Source organism: Eptesicus fuscus, chromosome 8 (assembly GCF_027574615.1).
Source record: "Eptesicus fuscus isolate TK198812 chromosome 8, DD_ASM_mEF_20220401, whole genome shotgun sequence".
Taxonomy (NCBI): Eukaryota; Metazoa; Chordata; class Mammalia; order Chiroptera; family Vespertilionidae; genus Eptesicus; species Eptesicus fuscus.
In genome coordinates this window covers 77,549,683-77,574,367 of record NC_072480.1, presented here as the reverse complement: position 1 = coordinate 77,574,367, position 24,685 = coordinate 77,549,683, and the positions used below count along the sequence as shown (strand labels likewise).

General features: G+C 35.0%; 1 protein-coding gene across 1 annotated transcript in view; it reads left to right on the top strand.

Annotated features, from left to right (window-relative positions):
* Window positions 1-20,949, top strand: part of HOOK3 (hook microtubule tethering protein 3) — an 82,646-nt gene extending 61,697 nt beyond the window's left edge. The window contains exons 15-22 of the mRNA XM_008143893.3: window positions 107-247; window positions 2,848-2,935; window positions 6,775-6,809; window positions 10,228-10,310; window positions 11,435-11,535; window positions 12,913-13,017; window positions 13,165-13,236; window positions 16,299-20,949. Of these exons, the coding sequence (XP_008142115.2) occupies window positions 107-247; window positions 2,848-2,935; window positions 6,775-6,809; window positions 10,228-10,310; window positions 11,435-11,535; window positions 12,913-13,017; window positions 13,165-13,236; window positions 16,299-16,439 (766 nt within the window). The 3' untranslated portion in view covers window positions 16,440-20,949. The remainder of the gene's footprint in view (window positions 1-106; window positions 248-2,847; window positions 2,936-6,774; window positions 6,810-10,227; window positions 10,311-11,434; window positions 11,536-12,912; window positions 13,018-13,164; window positions 13,237-16,298) is intronic.
* The last annotated feature ends 3,736 nt before the right edge of the window (window positions 20,950-24,685 follow it).

The window sequence follows — 24,685 nt, the reverse complement described above, 5'->3', positions numbered from 1 at the left end:
TGTGTGTCATAGCTACCGGTTGAATGTTCGCTTAGGCTTTTATATATATATATATATAGATTGTATTAATGTACCAGGTAATCAGTGTTTCTTGTTACTCATTTAGGGAGAAACTTATTCGTCTTCAGCATGAAAATAAGATATTAAAACTTAACCAAGAGGGTTCAGACAATGAAAAAATTGCCTTATTGCAGAGCCTTCTGGATGATGCAAATCTTCGCAAGAATGAACTGGAGACAGAGAACAGGTAGGAATGTATATAGGCAGCTGCATTGAGTCACAGGTTTTCTCGATTGTTTGCCTTGATTTTGATTCTCTTAAACCAGTGGTTGGCAAACTGCAGCTCGCGAGCCACATGCGGCTCTTAGGCCCCTTGCGTGTAACTCTTCCACAAAATACCACATGCGGGCGCACACGTACAGTGTGATTGAAACTTCGTGGCCCATGCGCAGAAGTCTGTTTTCGGCTCAAAAGAAATTTCAATCGTTGTACTGTTGATATTGGCTCTGTTGACTAATGAGTTTGCCGACCACTGTCTTAAACCATGGCTGGGGAACATCCAGCCTGTGGGTTGTATAAGGCCCCGAAATCATTTGGTCTGGCCCTGCCAAGGCATTAGAGGTGAGTTAATTAAATGTTTGACCAAATACAGCAGGCTAGTTTTTAAGTTGATAATTTTGTATGGCCCTTGGCAGAAAAAAGGTTCCCTTCCCCTGCAGCTTAAACAAAGGCATGAATTATATTTTGAGAAGTGATAATGTGTTAATTCCATTTCCTTTTAAGAGTACTTTAAGCTGTTTCTCCATTTATGGACAGACTTGCCAAAAGTATTGTGCCTCTTTATAATAGTATTCCCTTCTCTCTTTCTTCAAGCAAAATGAATCAAAGCCCTACATTTCCCCTTTCTAATCACAAATTAAAGCTGCTTCAGACTTGAGCAGTTTTATTACTGTGTTTGCGTTTAGTCCATTTCCTGTATCTGGGCTTTTGAGTTGCTTTCAAGTCTTTCCAAAGAACATCTTGGTATGGACTGACTGATTATGTTTTATGACATTTACAGTGGCCTCCACCTAATAGGCTTGCAATATTTTTGATTAAGTAATTTTAAAAATGGCTAAGATGGGTATTTGAAATAGTCTTATAGTTTGATGTATACTGCATTTTCATATTGCTTTCTGAAAAATTAGACAATTACCCTACCACCATAATGTACCTTTCTTCATATTGAATATGGATTTTCAGATAATTCTTTCACTATTGAAAACCTACTCAGATATTATATTTCCTGATGTGAAAAACATCAATTATTATAAATTTGATTGTATTTTTACTGCAATTCTCACTAACTTAAAGAATGTAGGTTTGTGATCAGAATTTCTTATAACTTCTTGAGTAAAAAAAAAAATCTTATTACACTTCTGTCTGTTTAGATTCTGAATACTCATTTCCCTGTTTTGTCCTTAATTTGGGGCAGTCTGTCTGTTACTACCATTTCACTAAAATATTTCTTATTCAAATAACCAGTCATCTGTTAAATGGCCAATCCAGTGGGAGCAATTAAGACTTTATCTTTCCTTATCTCTCTGCTAATATTCATTGTTGTTGATCATCCCCTCCTTCAAACTTTTTTTTTTAATTTCAGTAACTTCCTTGTCTTGTGTTTTTCCAGATTCTCTTATTATTTATTCTCCAGATGAGATTCCTCTTTCTACCCTGTGCTTGGTGATTTGCTGTGGACCACCTTTTTACTCTTCTCCTTTTCTTCACATTCTTCCTAGGCAATATCCTAAGTGTTATTTTTTATTCCTTGTGTTCTTGGGCCTTCCCAATACATTTCCTCTCTGTCCCCTTCTGTTTCAGGCATATGTGGTAATTAGTGTAATAGCATTTTCTGGGCCTTCATGCGTGCTCTGTGACCTTTTTGATACATCTTTCACTCTCAAACCAGTGTGATCTTTCTAAAATATTATCTGATCATGTATCTTCCTTCTGGCAGTCCTCAACATTATCCAAGACCTAGGGAACCAAACTGGTCTACTGAATGCTGCATCATACTGACGTAGAGCTTGTGAAGATTGAGCTTCAGAATCAGCATTATTAAAGGTTGACTGGGTTATTCCAGTTCCAGCCTAATTTTAGGCCATCTTTTTTTTTTTAAGTTCCTGATACTTTTTCATTTTACACAAGATTGCACCCAACTTCTCCATTTCTTCTCTGGTTTCATCTTCAGCTGTTCTTACCCCTCATAACTTATTCTTCAGCCATACCATTCATGAACTTACTGTACCCTCTCATTTTTCTGTGTACTTTGGACATGTTCAGTTCTCTGTCTTAAATCCCCTTTTTTACCCTTAACTACATATTTTATTTATTATTCTAATCTCAGTTTAAGTCAGGCCTGTCCTAATTCCTCCACACAATTAGGTACAGACCTTGTTCCTCTGAGCAGTCATCATTCTTTTGTATACATCTTGCACTATGTTGAAGTATTTATGTCATATTTCATTTGTTTACATTTTGCCTCCCCACTAAATTCTTGAGTGCAGAGATCTTTAACACTTGTGTTGAGCATAGTGCCTGACACATAGTTTGAATAAATGTATGTCAAAGTGAATTTTAGATAAATAGATGCATAGGTACATTAGTACAACAGAAAGTGTCCACAAAACACTACATTGGAAATCATAGAAATTTCATGTACTATGAAAAATAATTTAAAAAGTGAGCTACTACTACTATAACCTTAGGCTTTATTTGTTAATTATACTGTCTAACCATATGACAACCTAAGAAAAAAGAACTAAGTTAAGTCAGAATTTGGAAAATTAATGTACATTTGATTTCTAGGTTGGTGAATCAAAGACTTCTGGAAGTACAGTCACAGGTTGAAGAATTGCAAAAGTCTTTACAGGATCAAGGATCAAAAGCAGAAGATGTAAGTTTTAATATGTACCAACCATGGTCCAACAGTTTCACAGTATTAACAAAACCTATAACTTTTATTCTTTTACTTGATGTTCTCTATCAAAATACTTTATAATTACGTATATTGACTATAGAAAAGAAACAATGTTTTCCTTTTCCTAGCATTCCCAAAAAGAGCCAAATGATACCTTATTGTCTCTTTCTGATTTATTTTGCTGGGAATTAGAAGTTTATTTGTAGCTATCAACTAAGAAGTTAATTGAGCTTTATGTTTTACAAGTGCTCAACTCAGATTTCAAAGTATAGGGTTTTCAAACAAAAACAAACAAACAAATGCTAGTAGAACTTAACATGTTCAGGTAAAAATTGTTTATGTAAAATTGATATTCAAGAAAATGGTCATCTCTAGAATCCCATCATCTTTAAATTCTGAATCCCTCTTGCTACCCACCCCTAATACACACTCAAATTAAGTTCACAACCTTTTAAAAATATTTCCTTAGCCCTGCCTGCTTGACTGGCATGCTCAAATCTAGAATGTAGTAAATGGGTTGAGCCAGCAAGCGGGTCCTTTTTCATCTCCTCATGCCATCCATAATAGTGCTATGTAGCACATAGTCAGTCAGTCTCTGATGCAAGTGCAAGTGAATTTTGCACTTGCATCAAAGAATTTTTCAAATTCTTTATGTTGAATGAGCAGTATACAATAGAACTGCAACTATCAAGTGCTCAAAAATAATGTAAAGAAGGGGGAAAAGACACCTAAGTTTTAGTGACCAATCTTTGCTTCAGCCAGTTGGATTTCTTTAGGGTTTTTTGTTTGTTTGTTTTTTCCTGTTGCCAGTGTAATTTGTTATAAACTCTGGCTTTTAAGTATAAACTTATTTGATTGTTCTCATTGGTAGAGTCATTTTTGGGATCTGCATCAACACTAGATAATCCAGTTTCATCAGCCTCATTAGCAGAAGAGGGTATAAGGACAAGAGCTATCAAAGAGGGAGAGTTAAACTAGGACAGTACTTAAACCCTGAGAATATTAGATGTAAAAAGGCTTATCAAAGACCTAGTTTTAGGATTTTCATAAGATTTATGAGCACATATTGACAGCATGCTTCTCTTTGCAGTGGTTTTAGTTCATCCTTTAATGTATTGGTAGTTCTTAGATTCCCAAGTTGATTTCCGCTTCCTAAAATTGTCACCAACATTGAAACTACCTTATTCCTTTATTAAAATGGAACTATTTTGAAATGTCATGGTTTACTTTTAAAACATGCTTTTATCCAGGATGCTAAATCATAAAGAGATGAAGTAAAACCACCATTTGTGTATTAAAATCTTAGTAAGCCTAACTAAGAGCATCTGAGAGTTCAGTGAAATCTCTAGGTCTCTCACACTGAGGTAAATGTAAACTTAGTTTTGGTCTCTGAAAGTTTGACGTCTTTTGTTGATTTGTTGTGGCAGAGACGCGAAGGACCCGTGATGCATTTGGTAGTAAAAATGGTGAAACATCAGTATCAGCTCAGCATTAGTGCCGTAGCGATAACCTTTATGCTTGCTTCTCTTACTTACATTAAAACATACATAAATTTATTCTGTAAAAAATAATTTTGCATGGTCTGGTTAGTTAGGTACCACTGTGGTAATCAAATCTAAATTAAATATGCTGTTTGCCATTACTTTAAGAGAACATATTTCAGAAGTGAAATGCAAGCCCTATAAAGTACTATTTGTATAAAGTAGTCAGTTTATTTGACTGCCCAGATGCTCATGAGATGTCTTGCTCTAAATTCTTAGAAATTCTCTCAGATCTCTTTGTCTACATCTAGGAAATATTCCATTTGAAACTTTCCTTATTCTCATGATATGCCTCAAAATGGTTTAGAGAAGTAGTGTGGTACAGGACACGTGGTTCTTTCCCCAGCAGACTTTTGATGCTTTTATCTTCTCTCTCTCACTAACCCACAGCGTTGCATCTCAGGAATATATAATACATAGAGCAACCTGCCAAATGGGATTGGTCCCCTCTGAAGAACAACATAATTTCTACTTATTTCTGTTACCAAAAGCACAGTCCTTTCAGTAACTCTAAGTTAGAGTAGGATGGTTTGCACATTTTTATTATTATTTTTATGTCATTTATTTTTAGCTTGGAAGCAGAAAAGCATTGTTATATCCAGTCATATGGATAATTTGAGCTAGCCACAGTGTATAAAACTCCAGAGAACAAGACAGGATGAGGAGACCATAGAAGAAAGAAAAATGTACATTTTTGAAAAAAAAATGCATATCTTTTACTTCTGTTCATGAATTACTAAGTCGTTCCTTCTATTGGCTGCTGTGTTTGCTTCATACTAATATGTCCTCTCTGTCTCTTGGCATGGTTTCTGCTCAAGGCTATTGTAAGTATGGCTTCCTATTCATTTCTCTATATTGAGCAATTTTATTATTTATATGTTATCTGCCATTATAGTTGATGGTATTAAAATTTTAAATTACGGGAATTTTATGCAAAATGGACATACCAATATTACTTGCCTTATAGGCTTATGCGCTTTACGGTTAAGCTACTGAAAAGATATCTGCCACTTGAAAACTTGACTATCTCCCCAGCCTTACGTTCGTAAGCTATTAGATGGGTTGCTGTTACTCAGTGTTGTGAGGTTAACGTGAGACAATGTATATGACATGCTTTAGTGCAGTGCCTGACATATTAACCACTCATTAAATCATTATTTTATTATATATTTTCTCAGAGTTAAAATTAATTTTATAGAGCCTAATCACAACGTAAATGAAAAATTAAAGTTTAAGGTATTAGAAAGTATTTTCATTTTACCCTGTGTACTGAGGAAGGAACAAGCATAATCGGAAATTAATAGGGTTATTATCTTTTTTATATTTGGGGGAAGCAGTGATGGTGGACTTCATGGTCCACTGATCTAGCTATACTTAATATACTGAGCAAAGAAATGAATTTGAAATATTCCAGAGTTGTGTTAGAATGGATTTGATTAAATAGTTACTGTAGTTGTTATCGAATAAGGTGACTGAAAATCAAAGAACTTACTATGTGGAGTTTTTTCTCCTTATCACTGCTATTGATTGATTGAACAATTTGTTTAATAAGCCTATATTAATTGTGTTTGAATTAATTATATAACCATTTATCTCAGAATGTTTCATGGAATTCACTAATTATATGTACCTAACAAGTGTTAAGTTTAGATATGAAACCTAAGGGTACTATATAAATGCCACTCACTATCCTTTGATTATTTTTAGGTCAATTCTGATCTCCTGCTTTTCAGGATTTTTTTTAAATACCCCGTCAAAGCTGCATTCTCTAGCATGTTAAATTCTGTGTATACATCATCCTTCATATTCCCACACCATCACGTAAATTATTTGCATCATATGCCTATTTGTAAATCACTGATCAAATAAGTCTTAAGTACTTATGGAAATTTATCTCAGACTTTAGGAAAACAATATCAAAAATGTCTTATGAAAAGTCTATTATTATTAGAATTCTACCTGCCTACTGAGTCCAGGGATATTATTAGGTCTACATAAGTGGCTTTTTTTTTTTCTTCCATTTCCCGACTATAAATAGGTAATTCAGAGATGCAGTTTCTGGGTATTTTATACTGATTGCTGTCACTTATGGGCTGCTGTCTCCCTTATCAAAGGGAAATAAACTTGGTACATTGTGTATTTTGAGCTCTTTGACCAGAGAGATTGCTGAGGGCTCACTCAGAGTTAGTTAATACTATGAGTTTAATTTTTGGAAAATAATTATTAGTTGTAAAATGTTAAGTAATAAATTATTTTTTCATTTTCCATTTTCAGTCAGTTCTTCTAAAAAAGAAACTTGAAGAACATCTGTAAGTATAAAAGCTATTAAGGCTTATTCTTATATTACCCAGTGAAACATAAGTGTTTTATATTAGGTGGTTACACAGTGTTTAGGCAATGACTTCAATATCCCTGGAAGATATAGAACATTGCAAGATATATATAAATAGTGTCTAAGCAGGCGTCCTCAAACTACGGCCTGCGGGCCACATGCGGGTGTTTTTGCCGTGCTGTTTTTTTACTTCAAAATAAGATATGTGCAGTGTGCATAGGAATTTGTTCATAGTTTTTTTTAAACTATAGTCCGGCCCTCCAACGGTCTGAGGGACAGTGAACTGGCCCCCGGTTTAAAAAGTTTGAGGACCCCTGGTCTAAAGGGTCATCTCCACCAAAGATCCTCAAATTAGAATAATTACTGCTTTAGAACTGGCAAACAGAACACCTAATTACTCAAACCAAAGAGGTCTTCTCCAAGCATACTATATTAAAACTGTCAAAAATTAATGACAAAGAATTCTCAAGGCAGCCAAGGAAAAGAAGAAAGTAACCTATAAAGGAAAACCCATGAAGTTATATTTAACTTCTCAGCAGAAACTCTACAAGCCAGACAGAGTGGAACCAAATAGTAACACTACTGAAAGAGAGAAATTACCAGCCAAGAATAATATATCCAGCAAAGTTATTATTTAAATATGAAGGAGAAATAAAACTCTGGAATCTCATTTGAAAACAGTTCTAAAGCAGTAATTATTCTAATTTGTGTGTGTGTGTGTGTGTGTGTGTGTGTGTGTAGGGTGGGGCAAAAGTAGGATTACAGTTATTCATATAGAAAATAATACAATCTATAATAATAAAAGTGTAATATGCTAAAACAACCAGACGTCCTTCCAGACGACCTTCTGGACGAAGCCGGGGCTTTAAGGGAAGCCCGGGTCCCAGAAGGCCTACTCTTGCATGAATTTCGTGCAACAGGCCCCTAGTCCTATATAATAAAAGGCTAATATGCAAATAGACTAACGGCCGAACAACCCGTCACTATGACATGCACTGACCCCCAGGGGGCACGCGCAGAACATGGCGGGCGTTGGCCGCAGCGGGATGGTGGAGCAGGTGAGCGGGGGCACCAGACCAAGGCGGGGCACCGGTCGCTGTCAGCGGGGCGAGCCTCTGGTGGTTACTGAAAATTCTTTGCTCCCACGTGCTGCGGTCCCACCTGGTGCTCGCATCTGCTGCTGGTGCCCGGCACTGGCCCCAGTTGCTCGGCGCCATCAGCAGGTGCGAGCAGCAGCTGCCAGCCCCGATCACCCCTCAGGGCTTCTCCACCTGGTGCTGGTGCCACTCACACCTGGTGCTGGCGCCGGCCCTGATCACTCGGCGCCGTCAGTGGAAGTGAGCGGGGCTGGCACTGTCAGTGCGTGGGAGTGGCAGTGGTGGCAAGAGCGGGGTTGCCGACAGATGGGACCAGGGGCTGCAGTAGAGGGACTGGGAGGGGGCACAGAGGATGGGGTGAGACCCCCGCCCCTACCCCCGTGCCCACCGCAGCCTCACAGCCCATAGTTCCTTTCAAGGTGCACAAATTCGTGCACAGGGCCCCTAGAAATAAATAATAATTCAAAAATAAACTGTTCCGCATACTCACAACTGTAAACTTATTTTTGTCCCACGCTGTGTGTGTGGGTGGGTGTGTGAGATACCTTCAATAAATGGTTGAAAAAGATTTATTAATATACTAGAGGCCCAGTGCACGAATTCGTGCACGGGTGGGGTCTCTCTGGGTGGCCTGCAGGGATCAGGCAGAAACCTGCAATCCAATGCCGCCTGCAGCTCCTACTTGCTGCTCCTGTTCATCCGGCCCCACTGTGCCTGCCGCGGGCTTGTGCGCAATCAGTCCCGATCGGGAGAGGCTTGTGCTGCCACAGCAGTCCTCGCCAGCCATGAGCCCTGAGTCTGGCGCCCTCCCAAGGGGAATGGCCTGCGGGATCAGGCTGAAACTGGCTCTCTGACATCCCCCAAGGGGTCCCAGATTGCAAGAGGGCGTAGGCCAGGCTGAGGAACCCCTCCAGTGCACCTCGGGCCGGGGAGGGACTGCGGGAGGGCTCCAGGGTGTGTCCAGCCCATCTCGTTCAGTCCAAATCGGCCGGACCCCAGCAGCAAGCTAACCTACTGGTCAGAGCGTCTGCCCCCTGGTGGTCGGTGCATGTCTTAGCGACTAGTCAACCAGTTGACTGTCTGCTTCCTGGAGGTCAGTGCATGTCATAGCGAGTGGTTGAGCAGCCTTAGCATATCATAAGCATACTATGCTTTGATTGGTTGTTCAGTTTTGCCGTTTGGTCTATTTGCATATTACCCCTTTATTATATAGGATTATGCATTAAAAAGAGTAGAAAAAGAGAAAACAAAGTACTCTATTTTCTATTTTTCTGTATTTTGGCAGCCTTTTTTCTTTCATATTATAGAGTGCCACACTAAATACTATATAGGGAGAATTACACATATAAATACCAGGAACAAAGTTTCTTTTTGTTAATTCATTTTTTTACATTTGTATTGGAATATAGCTTAAATACACAAATCCTAAGTCCCTAAGTCAGCTTGATGAATGGTTTCCTACATACATAGGTCGCCCATATCAATAAATAGAATGTTTGCAGCAACCCACCAGGATTTATCCTTTTCCCTTGTAATTGATTGACTACATCCCTATAGTAGCCACTATGCTAATCTCAATCACTTTTTCTAAATTTTTAAATTTTCTGAACTCATATAAATGTAATCATTCATTATTGCCCTATTTTGTCTGACTTTCTGTGTTCAGCAGTCTGATATCTATCCATGTAGTTACATATATCTTTCTTTTCTATTGGCATAGTGTTCTCTCTCTTCTTATTTTTAGAACGTCAATGTTTTGCAATAAGATTTTGCATTGTAAAACCTCTGCAAAGTTTTAAATTTAGTTTTTATAATAACATTTTTCCTTGGGAAAATATAAAGATCCATGAAGTTCTTTGTACACTCTTGTGCAGGGTAGGGCAAAAGCGACTACTATTTCAAACTCTGAGATTAACTTATTTTTAAAAACCTATTCAATTCACGTTGGATTTGTCTTTTCATCTTTGTTTTAAATATTCTTTTCTTAAAATATATGTTTATTGATTTCAGAATGGAAGGGAGAGGGGGAAAAATAGATACTGAGAGAGAATCATTGTTCAGCTGCCTCCTGCACGCCCCCCACTGGGGGGTCAACGCCACGACTGGGGCATGTGCCCTAACCAGGAATTGAACCCTGACCTCCTGATTCATAGGTTGACTCTCAACCACTGAGCAACACCATCCAGACTCATCTTTGTTTTATAGCATTATGTGCTGTGCAACTGTATCCCATGAATAAAGAACTTACATTTTTCATTTGAACCATAGTAGGTGACACAGTTATATATTTTGTTACAGAGAGAAACTACATGAAGCCAATAATGAATTGCAGAAGAAGAGAGCCATTATTGAAGATCTCGAACCAAGATTTAACAACAGCTGTGAGTTTTTTTAATTAGCATAGTCTTTAATTTTTTTAAATTAGTTAGCCTTACTTCACCCTAGTGATGAGTTTATATAAAATTGTTTATTTTAGAAATAGGCCTTATTTTAAAGGATTTGTTCGTTTTTTTAAGAATATATATATATATATATATATATATATATATATATATAAAATCATCTTCACAATATTTCTTAAATTTCTAATTGTAGTTGTGTTTTTCATTCATTAACTGTGAATGATAATGAATACTTGGTTAAATTAGTTCTTTTCATGGTATAGTTGAATATAAGTCAACCAAAGTTTTACTTCTTTTGAAACACATATTCATAGTTTGACTTCATTAATTCTTTTGTGTGGAAGGTGAAGTAAAACATAAACTTTTACTTTTTTTCATTGTGGTAAAATGTACATAACATACAAATTACCATTTTAACCATTTTAGGTATACAGTTCAGTGGCATTAAGTATATTCACATTGTTGTGCAACCACAAGCAATCACTCAGTTGTCCAGTATAGTGATGTTGTGCAACTACCATCATCTCCAGAACTTTTTTTATCATCCCAAACTGAAGCTCTGTATCCTTAGCCCCTGGTAACCACTATTCTACTATGTCTGTGAATTTTACCCTTTTAGGTATTCCCATTCATACCAGTGGAAACATATAATATTTGTCCTTTCATGTTTGGCTCATTTCACTTAGCATAAAGTCTTTCATTTTTACTTAGTATAATGTCTCCATGTTGTAGCATGTATCAGAATTGAGGCTGAATAATATTCGATTGTGTGTGTGTGTGTGTGTGTGTGTGTGTGTGTGTGTGTGTGTATACACACACACACATATATATATATACACACACACAATCGAATATTAATGTGATATATATATATATCACATTTTGTGTATCCATCCATCAATGGATCTTTTTTAATTTGAGCACTTTCATACTAGAGTTTTTGTTTATAAAAAAAGCTTTTTGTAAAAAAAATTATGAATTGTTTTTTTAGAAAATAAAATTATAGGAATAGATCTATCTCAAAGCTATTAACTACTTACTGTTAGTTGAAATGTTTTTAAAGTTATTACAATATAAAAAAAATTTTATTGTCTCATCTGTAGCCTTAAAAATTGAAGAGTTACAAGAAGCTTTACGGAAGAAAGAAGAGGAAATGAAGCAAATGGAAGAACGATATAAGAAATATTTAGAGAAAGCTAAAAGTGTAAGTATGCATTCATGGACATCTCACTTAACTTTCTGAGAATGTGCCACTGACTTCTCAAAATGCAGGTACAGTGACTTCTCATGCAGAGAATCAGGAGGAGAACAAGAGGAAAATGTACCTTTATATAGGAAATAAGTGGCAGTCACCACGTTAAGTAGTAATCAGAATTACCTCCACTAATGGTAGGACAACCAACATCTTGTGCCTCCTGGTAGAGTATCATTGCCAATAATACTTAACCTGAATCTAAGCAATCTTCTAGTCCTAACTTTCAGTTCCCAAGGAAAATAAGGTTATTAGAACCAGTTAAATAACACTTTCAGAAAATCATCAGATAAATGCAGAATTTGGGATAACAGTCAATGTTATGAAAAACAAAAATAGACATTAGAGTGTAGGGGAGCATAAGAGGCTGTTGTGATTTTTAAAAGCCCAAAGGCACCTAAGGACGAAATGTAATACATTAATCTTTGGGTCCTGGATCGGGGGCAGAAGGGCAGTTTGAAAAGACATTTTGGAAACACCTGTGGAAATGTGGATTTGGACCGAATAGTGATTGATGATTTGTAGAAATATTAATTGTCTTACAGATGATAATCTTACTGTGCTTATGTAGGAGAATGTCCTTAGTCAAAAGAGATGCATGTTGACGTGTTTAAGTGTTACATGTTATGAGGTCTGCAAATTGCTTTAAAATAGTCCCCCAAACAAGTAAGCGTGGTGTATGTGTGTGTCGGAGGCGGGAGGGGGAGGAATCAGATGTGGCAGTGTAGCAATTGGTGATCTGGGTTTTTATTGTTCTGCTCTTTCAAGTTTTCTATGGGCTTGGCTACTTTTGATGCTAAAAGTATTGGGCCAAAAAGCAAAAAGACTTTCCCAGAAGACCTCTAGTTGGCTAGCTAGGACTGCATCATGTACCCATCCCTAACCCGAGCCACTGACAGAAGAGGAGATAGATCACAGTGACAGGCTCTTAAACCATCAGGACTTCTTTCTAAGTACACGTCCGGTCAGAGGCAAAGGGCTAGCTGAACCAAATCAGAGGAAAGGGAAAGGCTAAATAGCTGTCAGTAGTGTTTGCTGTAGTAAAATGTATTAATTTTAAGCAAAAATGGCTTCTTATAATGGATTCTTTTACATAATTAAAATTTTTTATATAACTAAAAGTTGCAATAATTGAATATTATTTCATACATTAAAATTTTAAAGTATCCTTTTATGATAGCTTTCATTTTCATAAAGTTTATCTTTCATTTTTTAAATAAATGCTTTCTTAGCATAATACTGAAGCAGTAGCTTTTGTTTTGTGGGACTTTGCTTTCTCATTCTTTCAGTTTGAGACTTGTAAATTTTTTCTTTTATTACTTTTTACAGGTTATCCGTACTTTAGATCCTAAACAAAATCAAGGAGCAGCACCAGAAATACAAGCTCTTAAAAATCAGCTTCAGGAACGGGACCGAATGTTCCATTCATTAGAGGTAGTTCACTGTACTAGACATTAAGATATTTCTTTTTTTTTTTTTCTAGAAGCCTTGCTATCTGTGGTTGTCTCCATTAATTTAGAGAGTAAATTGTGACTGTTGATATCGAATTGCTTTTTATGTTTACATGTGCTTGTATTTTAGAAAGAATATGAGAAAACCAAGAGTCAAAGAGAGATGGAAGAAAAATATATTGTTAGTGCCTGGTACAATATGGTAAGAAAAGAACACTTCTAAACATATTGTGAAGTTCAGTGAATATGTAACACTTATTACATGCCCTTTACTGTAGAAGTAATTCTGCCAAAGGAATCTGAAAGTAATTGCGGGCCTAACACACACTAACAAAACCTAATGCTGATCTTGGACTGAAAAGCAGATGTGAGAACCATCACGTGCATGGTTAGGGTATTATGAACACATCATTATCCCTAGAGAATAGAAAGATAAATGACAGTTTGATTTCTGTCTCTTAGAACCATTTTCTTCTAGAGGGAAGGGACGTTAGTAATATCTAAATACTGAAGCAGTAGCTTTTGTTTTGTGGGACTTTGCATGAATGGTACTTATACTGAGTGTAGTTTAACTATCTCATAGAGTTTAAAAAATGTTTATGGTTGATAGACCTTGAACGACTAGAAGTTTTGAAATTGGATTTCCGACACACTCACAAAAAAACTTTAAATGTATTGCAGGGGAAAATAAATGCTCATCACATTCTGGCTTTACTATGATTTTCTAGATATAAAAAGCTGTGGTTTTTAGAGAATACTGTATTTTTTTCAATACTTTTTCTGAGACTTTTTGTCTTTTTCTTCTTCTTTGTTCTTCTCTTCAGTAATACCACTTTCTGCCTTTCCATTGTTAGTTGCTTAAGAAAGGAAATTAAACCAGATTCCTTTCAGCAATCCTCTTCAACACTAAAGTTGTGTTAATGGCACAATATCATTATTTCTGTTTTACAGTTATAATTGATACTGTGTCTTAAAGGTTAGTGTCCCAGGCCTCCTAATTCTATGATTTGATCTTTGTTAAAATTAATACAATTTCATGACATATCCACATTTATATTTGCCTTTGTTAAAACTACATATTTAAGATTTTATCACAATTTAAAAAAAAAGAGAAAATCAATAAGTTTAAAATACTATTACTGTTAACAAGTATAGGTTTCTTGAAAATTAAAATTAAATAATAGGAAAAAGCTACATATTTAAGGAAGTTCTCTGGGAACTAGTCTTGACTCCACCTATTCTGCTTCCTCTTTATCCTTCTTAAAAGTTAGAGCCATCTTGGAGCTCTGCCCCTCAATCCTTATTAGTAATTTCATATTCCTGATTGATTTTTATGACTCCACATATTGTGTTTCTAATGGAACTAAACTTATTTATCCTGTGATATAATATTAAAGAATAGTCCTAATTTTCAGCTCTTCATAGAGTGAAAGAATAACTGAGTAGACTAAACACAAGTTAATGTTCAGGTAATATAGCCAGTAACAGCTTCATACATATATTCAGAAAGTTCTGCATCTCATTCAACTGAAATGGAAGTGAAGATGGCAAGTGCTGGGAAAAGGTATTAAGTGTCTCAGAGAATGGCTTTGTGATGGATGCTGAGGTCTTGAAAGTGTATGAAGAATTTGAATAAGTTGCTTGGAATATGAGAGTGAAAAAAATAGTATATTTTATTTTATTTATTTTTTTTTTAAATATATTTTATTGATTTTTTACAGAGAGGAAGAGAGAGGGATAGACAGTTAGAAACATCGATGATAGAGAAACATCGATCAGCTGCCTCCTGCACAACCCCTACTGGGGATATGCCCGCAACCAAGGTACATGCCCTTGACCGGAATCGAACCTGGGACCTTTCAGTCCGCAGGCTGACGCTCTATCCACTGAGCCAAACCGGTTTCGGCAAAATAGTATATTTTAAATGAAATATAAATATTTTGGGTATCCCAAAAAATGTATACACATACTTTGAATAATTATAAAGGCAGTGTTTATTGAAATACATTTCATTTTCAAAATTGAGCTATCATCTGTTAGTGTATACATTTTTGGGGACACCTTATATGTAGCCAAATTGAATAAAGGTTACCCATAGATTTCTGTCAATTTTATTCAGATCCTTAAATGCTTTGATTTCAAATTGAGTGAAAAACTTATTCTGGATTGTCTCATAGGCAAAATGGAGGAATGTGTTAATGTATTTGGGAATATATGATAGACCGCAATTATATTAAAAATGCAAAGCCATGACCAGTGTTTTAACTAGTAATAGGAAGACTTATGTTTTAGTCTTCTGCCTTCTGTGCCAGTTTGTCCATTTCATTCTGGGAAGGCTGTGTGTCTTAGTATAGCTTAGCTTTAGCTGCCTGACTCTCCTCCTGGCTCCCAACTGCTCATTTCCTCCTTGTTGCCTTCCACTTCTTCCCATCAATTTACTTTAATCCAGTCACTCGTCAGATTAAACAGCCGCTCTCAGTGTTCCATGTTTGTCTGGCGTAGGTTCTTCACTGGCTTATTAAATGACTACCAAAACCACTTTTTTCCTCATCTACTCAGAGGCTGTTCATTGTGATTATTTCTCTGTGTTTAGAGTGCACCCCCAGAGGTTATTTCCTCCTGTTAAGGTGCTCTGGGCCCACCAATTATGGCTCTTCTCCCTTCCAAGCTAGTAGGCCATCATCCTGTCTTCAAGAAAGACCCCGTGCCCCCTGTTGGGCCCTCTGTTTGGGGCTGTCAGGAACTTTTCTTAAGTTGTTTGAGAATACAAGTCCACCTGAAGTGAAGAAAAACAGCATGGTGGTATGTATTATATTTAGTGTGTGCCTTTCCACGTTAAGGAACAGCAAGTGCATTTGTGGTTTGCCATTCTAAATATGCCCTGATTGCCACAGCCCCTTGTGAATCAACTGCTACCAATCAATTGCGCTATTTTTTTTTTTTGGAAAATCACTTCATACACTTGATTTGAAAGGGAAGTGTGATTGATAATGGGTACTGTATTCCAAAATCTGTCTCTATTATGTATTGTTTTGGTTATTGTCTATTCAGAAAATTAACTCTTCATTTTTCCAAAGGAAGATTTGTACCTAATTGTTGGAACTGAAATATCTATAAAATTTTAATCTATAATGAGCAGAATTAACATTTCTAATTGTCCCTTCTGATGCAATGTAAGAAAATCTGCATGATGAAATTGTCTTTTATGAGAGTATGTTCCACTATTTTTTTCATTGATTACTTTTTTTTTTCTGTGTGATATAGGGAATGACTCTGCATAAAAAGGCGGCTGAAGATAGACTTGCTAGTACAGGTTCAGGGCAGTCATTTCTGGCTAGGCAAAGACAAGCAACCAGCACGAGAAGATCTTACCCAGGCCATGTTCAACCAGCCACAGCAAGGTAGACAAGTCTTGCCAGTAGAATAAAAAACACCCTGCATTCAAAACATACTTCTGTTATACATAACATCATTTCAGGAAATTCAGCCAAGTTATTTTTTGTCTCTATGTTATGTTAATATTTAGTTGTTTCTCATTTGAGGACTGTCTCTCCTTACCTATGATGTTTTAGTTTCTTGGTCCTTTATTTTGTAGTCCTTTCAGTTCCTTTTCATGTGCCAAAAAATTTTTAAATGCCCAATTAAAAGTGTTGGATAATAGTATAGTACTTTTCTTTGTATGAAAATGTCCTTGCCCCAATGGTGTAAGCTTTGTAATGAATTAGATTTTCTGCCAATAATTGATATACAATTTATATTCTTTATTGTGCCTCTGTGTTACCATGCTTTATAAGAATGTCTTTGTTTAAAGGGAATTAATCTTTTTATGATGTATTAATCTGTGTTTTCAATTGTTTCCCAAATGCACTTCAAATAACTTGCATATTTACTATATAAAATGAATGGTTGGCAAATGCACTTTTTGCAAAGACATAAATATATTGGCAGAGGTGCTAATCAGATCTTGCCTATGGCACCTGATAGAGTTATTTAGAGGGAAAAATTAGTTTTCACATTGTTTTATAGGAAATTAAATTTGTTTTAAGATTTGGAAACTATTTTTAAAACATAAATACATAGAATTTTATTATTTCCTGCTATCTTGTTGCTGGCAGAAGTGAATGCATTGGTTAGGTTATTAGGGGGGAAGTTACAGAAGAGAAAAAAATCAGGCAGTGCATTACTTGTTTCTTATTTTGGAATATCACAGTAACTGAGGATCAGAATCTGGTAGCGTGGCTGATATTAATAGTTCCAATTGCCCTCCACATCTTAGACCTATTTTTCATATATTTACAAGTATTAGGTAGCATTACCCTTTGGGCAACTTCCTTGTTGACTTGCATCTCTTTTGTTTTACTTATTTGTTAATATAAACATTTCTATTCCTCAATAATTCCTAATACTTAACATCTTAATATCAGTCATTATGATCAGCAAATGACTTCTTATATGTGCTGTTGTGACAGGTCTCTTTTACATTTTTCTCTTAATTCTATGTATTAGTCCAAGAATTTGCTACTGAACAGATTCTCTTGGGTATTTGGTTGCATCAGAGTGTTTAGATTCATTGATAGCTTGATTGTAAACCATGTTTATTTACATTGATGAATGGTTGTCAAGTAATAATGATTGTAAAGCACTTTGAGTATATAAGGTGCTACATAAATGTAAAATGTCATTTATTTGAAAATGAAATGCCTCTGTCTGACTTTACATATTAATTCAAGTATTTGGTCCCCAATTATATTTAAGTTCCCCTCCAGCCTTTTTCTTGCACCATAACCCATTTTATTAAAAGCAAACAAAAATTACTGAAATTAGGTCAATTTCTTAATTTGTTTGTTTTTGTTTTTAGATAGGTCACCAAGTAAGAGGATTTTATTTCATGTACGTGCTGTTTGGAAGTTCAGGTTTCATTTATTTCTGTATATTAATACAAATTAGTAATTTTAAATCAAGACAAATGTAATTAGAATTTTCATAATTGTAGACAAATGTATGGTTTTAAATTCTTCCATTTTTATAAGAAAATTGACCTAAAAATTAGTAGTGTTTTCATTTGTTTTCAGAAATCGTACTTGAAGAAAGTATTAGAATATACAAAGAAAGACTTTATGCATTGTGCTAATTCTTACATTAAGTACAGAAATCTAAGCACAGTGTGAATGCTTCTGCCTAATATGACCATAAAGCAGCAAGAATTAGTGATAATGGACAGAACCACGTGAGTAGAGTGCATTGTGGGGTTTCAGGAGGCTAAAGAACTAATCAACATAAAAAGTTTTGACAATAAAAGATCAAAAACTATTTAGGATGGTTCTTATCCCCAACCCCTGATTTTACAAATCACATAAGGATTCAACTGTTTTAGAACAGAGTGTGAAACTAATCTTGGTTAAATTAAAATAATTGGGAAATTATAGAATAAGATAGATGGACATAAAAGAATCTGTGAACTATTTATTTAAAGGATTATATCCTATAAGATAAGAAGTTTTTATTTTACTTCTCTATTTGCTGCCCCAGTCCTGGTCTCTGACCCACCCACCTACTCAGATATAGTTCTCTAAATGGGTTGGAAAGGTGCCAAGCTTTTAGAAGGAAGTTTTACTTCTTATTTTTCTTCAGCATCTATTGTATGCTATTATTTTGGTGTTTTACAGTGATAACTTTCACTTTCCTTTACTGTACCCTTAAAGTTTAGTATATTTCTTTCAAGTATATAGAAGAAATTATATTTCTAAACATTGTATGATTAAAAAAAAAAAAAAGCAGGAATAACACTTAGCTGTAACAGTGACAACCCTGTCCAGCTTTGGACAGGATTTATGAAATTGCTCTCTCTCCTGCAATGCTTAATAATTTCTCAGGAGGTTTGTGATGATGCATGGTCTGTCTGGAAGGTAGAAGACATTGGGTGCTTTATTTAGATGTGAGAGCCGTGCTATGTTTTCACAAACTCCTTAGACGCAGTAGCCACAGTTCACTTGGACAGTGGGGCTAGTCCTGTCCTCACCAATGAACTAAGTACAGTGTTATTGCATTAGGTTGAGGTGACCCATCAGCCTACTCTAGTGTCCGAATTCTTACAATAAAAAAGCTTATTTGCTGTTTTCCGTCCAACCAGGGTAGGAAAATATAAGGTAAATAACTAAGGAATATTAAAGCATAAAATTTATGTTCTGCAGTGTCTATTTAAAAAGTTCATGATAGGGAAAGAATCCAGCAAATATTGTAGTTTACCACATCTAAAAAGAGAATAAACAATACAGTTGTACTTAAAAGAGCTTCCAAAATTCCAGTTATATCTTTTTATAATTTGTCTGATTACTTGTTAATAGCCAAGAAAAAGAAGTCCCTAAATAAAGGACCCATGTTCCAAAATTGACCAAGATTGAATTATTTCTATTAGATAGCACTAGCCTGGTTCAAAAAAACAACACAAAAAACATTGGCTTAATGGGATACTTAGATTATAATAAGGAAATATTGTTTGTAATTTTGTTGAAGGTTCATTGCTTTGTTTATATAATAAAAGCTCAAATGTACAAAATTAAGCTAAATGTTATCCAGCAGAGACTTCAGCCTATATATTTCATTAGTTTTCACAAAGGCATGAAAATTCATGCTGTCCAAATAGATCAGCAATAAGTTGTAAGTGAAAGATGAGTTTAGTTGAAGAAAAGACATTTTATTTATGTGCTGCTTTACTCACATCTCCTTTTCAATTACAGTTTTGTCCATTCTTGTTAACTAATGGGATAAAATATTTTTGAGTGTCTCTTGCTCTTAGATAAGCATTTATTCCTTTAAAAATAATAACCATGTTAAAAACTTGAAAATATCCCGATATAAGAATTATCTTGAAACACAAATCTAAAATTTTAAATTATCTTAACTCTCTGCACTTAATCTCCAATTGTCCAGATCTCAGACTCCAGGAATGTTACAGTTATCCTCAGTTGGAGCATGTGAGATTTATCTGAAAAAGCACCCACAACTCACAGCTAGTAAGTACAAACCTAGCTAGTTCACAGACACGTGGAACAGGCATCTCTGGTCCTACAGTGAGAGGAAAGTACTCAGCATCTTGCTTTTGCTAAGGACAAAACTAACAACATTAAGGCAAAATGCTTTTTGTTGTCTGTTCATTAAACTATGGAAGGATATTTTTACTTTTTAGCTTTGTATTATGAAGGGGCCCTTTTCTTAGAAATGGCTGTAGAACGGATGTAGCATTGTACTTCTTAACGGCAAAGCCTGTGTGATATCCCAAAGTAGGATGAAGGAATGTACTCAACAAAATTAAAATGGGATATCAGAAACTTTGAAAATTCTTTTAGCATGTTTTTTTTATTTTGCCCTTTTTTTTATATATAAGTTAAAAGGGTTTTCCATTCAATAATGATCATCTCTTTTCCTATAGCTCCCACTGTTAACTTTGGCAGCTTCTTTGGGTAGTTGTACAACCCAGTTTCATTACATTTAGAAAGCAGTTTCAGAGCTCATTCTTTGTAACTATAATGATTTTATATCATGTAGTTTTTATATGAGGAAGGTTATTCTCAATGTATCTGTCATCCAATTTTTTACTTTCTATAAAGCATATTTAAATAAGAATTGGTGTATGTTCCTTTTATTGAAAAATTTGCAAAGGTTTTATTGTCTAATTTCAGCACAATAATTTTAGGGCCTAAAGTTTTGCAGTAAATATCATTCATTTCTCAGAAGCCTAAAACACATGAAATAATTTGTTCCAACAGCTAATTTCTATCCCTCCCAATTCCCTCAAATCACGGAAGCATTAATATTTAGCTTCCTTTTTGAAAATGAAGGACAGTGCAGATGTAATGACATCCATCTCTTTTAAATAACTGATTATGTTTTTGGGAAGTATGTACTGATTTTTTAAGTAGCCTTTTATATTCATAAAGATAATATAATTCACATGTATTATCTTTATGAATATAAAAATTTATGACATTTATATTTAATGTTATCTTTAAATGCACTTGGATTCTTCACATTGCACTTAAAATGATAGAGAAGGGACATTAGTTATTGAAAAACTAGACACCTGAACCTAGTTATGAGTTTTGGCAGTAGTGGGGGCATCTATAAATGTTTTCTAACAATTATGTATCAGCAATTACAGTTATGTCTCTTTAGTATTTTTCTGTTTTCTAATATTTTCTAATAACATTCTGTAAGATAAGATTGTATGCTGTATATAAGTGAGCATAGAAATCTGAGAAAGTAATAGAACTGCTGTTAAGGCAAATCCTAGAGAGTAGAGTGGATTATTGGGATAAGAAATGGCCTAGTTATAAAACACATCCAGGCAGATGAAAGTATTAATACAATTAAAACTTACATTGTCTTAACAAATGTTCCTAAAGTAAAAGTTCACATAAAATTTTCTGACTTTATTATGTGATCATTCGATAAAAAAGAATAGGCAAAAACATAATTTATTTTTTAATTATCCTTCCCTTCATTAGGCATTAACTGGGCACACACCATTAACTATATATGTTATATTGGAGGGGAAAGCATCTGTTTTCATTTTGAAACTGTCAACCCATTACTAGACCTAAGGTAGTGATTTAAGGTCATTAAGAATACTGTGATTTGTCTGGCCATTGTGGCTCAGTGGTTGAACATCGGCCTATGAACCAGGAGGTCATGGTTTGAATCCCAGTCAGGGCACATGCCCAGGTTGTAGGCTCAATTCCCATTAGGGGGTGTGCAGGAGGCAGTCAGTCGATCAATGATTCTCATCATTGATGTTTCTATCTCTCCCTCTCTGTTCCTCTCTGAAATCAGTAAAAATATATTTTTTAAAAAAGAATACTGTGATTTGATGAGATGAGAAGCAATCTGTCCCCCTTAACTATACGTAGTAGCACCACAGAAAAATTTTTTAAAGTGAAGGCAAGAGTATACATTTTAAAAATATATATTCAAGAAGAGCCCTTATATACCTAATACATTATCACCAGGCTCTGAATTAGATGGTTAGGGTCTGAAGTTGAAGTCATCAGAGAAGGTATCTATAGCCTCAAAATTTTAGGCCACAGGAGCTATCAGATATCCTGAATTATATCTACTCAGAGCTTAAAGAAAAAATTAAATGCCATGAGAAGCACAATCTCAAAGTGAGAAAAAGAAAACTATCAAAGCATGCTGAGGCTCTAATAATGAACGTGGGAGACTTTAGAGATTTCTAAATTGACAAAAGATAGTAATTAGTTTAGCAACTATGTTGTGAAATTAATAAAAGGGACTCATGTTTATTCTTGGTGTATTTGTCAACATATGGTCGGTGATTACTGTATATACATTCTATCATGTTTATTTTATATATGTCACTATTAGAAATGAGTTTTATTATTTACTGTTACTTCTAATCATTTATGTATTATTTATACTTCATTGCAAGATTCACAGCACTTTACTAATATTAGATAATTTTTTTTCTTCTACCTTTCTGTGGCATGTTTTATTTATCTTTTCCACTGGGGTTCTTTTCCTTATTTTGGAGCACTCACTAAGAAAAATGTAAAAGATTGCCTAGATTAGTGATGGCGAACCTATGACACGTGTGTCAGCACTGACACGCGTAGCCATTTCTGATGACACGTGGCCTCTGAGGCGGCTGCATGCCGAGGATGAAACATTTGCTGCTCCTGAGGATGAAACATTTGCGAAATAATGTTTTTTCCTCAAAGTGACACACTACCCAAGTTATGCTCAGTTTTTTGGCAAAGTTTGACACACCAAGCTCAAAAGGTTGCCCATCACTGGCCTAGATAAATGGGCTTTGTACTCTTAATGAAATTTTTATAGTCAAATCTGAAGTTCTAAGTCTGGAAATCTATTTGAAGGTGGGTTGGGGCTGCTAAACATGAATTAAATTTTATATTTCACAGTAAGACTTTTATAAGTTAATAACTCATGAAACCAAGTTCTCTCAAATGCAAACACCCTTGAAACGTTTTGTTTTCTGGAGTTGCAGTAATAAAAAGTAAACAGTCTTCTGGTGAATCAGAAGATGTTCTTACCTTTGATTTCCCTGGCTCCTAAAATACAAACTACAAACTGTCCTTAACTAAGGTTCATAGTTGCTTCATCTCTACACATACCCAAAGACAGGAGAAAGAAAGCCAAGTGCCAGGAGCTATGAAGTCAGAGAATCTGGTAAATGGTGGGCGTGAGCTGATGGGAAAAAGGCTGGCCCTAAGAGGTCCAAATACTACAGAAATATTCTTAGTTCTATAACAGATATGCTTTATGAACTTGGTCATTTTCTTGAGTTCAAATATAGCAAAGTTTTTAGCTTACTAAGATGATTTTAGGAGTCAGGACTCGTCCATTTGTAACTTAAATATAATAGCATTCAAATGATAGTCAAAAAGGATTAAAATAGTTGTTCTTACCTAAGCATTGACACATATGATTACTGCCAAAGAATAGGAAGATTTTCTCATCAGAACATTCTCTTAGAGTTTTGTATTATTTTGTATTGTCAGGTGAGAGAAATGTTTTTATAGTGTGAAAAGTTTCTGTAGTATTTCCTTCTGCAGTACTGCCTATTCTGATGTGCTTTGCACACACACACACACACACACACACACACACACACACACACACACAAGAACGAAATATGTTTTGGATATCTACTAATTAGTTGTTGAATGGGTAGGTCTCCTAATTGTCTTGCTCATCCATTGGCTTGTTAATCTAGATAAGAGTAGATTTTAGACCTGCACTGTCCAATTCATTAGCTGCTAGCCACATGTAACAATTTAAAATAAAATAAAAATCTCGTTCCTCAGTCACCTAGCCACACTTTAAGTACTTCAGTAACCACAGCCACATATAGGTAGTGATTACTATATTGGCCAAACCAGATTTAGAATATTTTTGTCATTGCAGAAAATACTTTTTGCCAGTGCTGTAATAATACCCAAAGGGAAAATAAGGACAAAATAACGGTATTCAATTAATGTATGATAACTCTAGATTTTACTGCAAAATTAATACCAGCTCTGTTCAGAGACCTTGGAAAGATGAAAACCCCATTCTTTGAAACTAGTTTTCAGTATATATATTGTTTTCAACTTTATTTTTATGTTGACACTATTAAACAAATTCTCGCACTTTTCAAGTTATATAATTAAATCATTTCATAAATCATAATTTAGTATCTGCAGGGGTTTTTATGTAGTTTTAACATTAATGATAGTTTCTAACATTTACCAAGCAGAAACTGATGAATGCTTAATTTATTTACAAAAAATTGATAAACACATTCTTCTATTTTACTTATAAATCTATAAAGAGCTATGAAAGTTGCCAACAGTTTTTTTCTGTCCCTAAGATCATATTGTCTTCCACCTTAAAGGTACATCAAGATCCAAATAATTTATTTGGTTTTCTTCAGTTTCTTGCTCTTAATAACTTGGATTATGAAGCAAGTTAAATTTTATGTATGAAGCATACATACATGAAGCAATCATTTTATTCCAGTGACTTTAGTTAATGAAACGTTTTTTAATTATTAATTTACTTGACCTATTACTAAAGCATTTAACGTAACTAAAAGGATCTATACAAATCCATTGGTGAGGTGTGTTTTTTTTCCT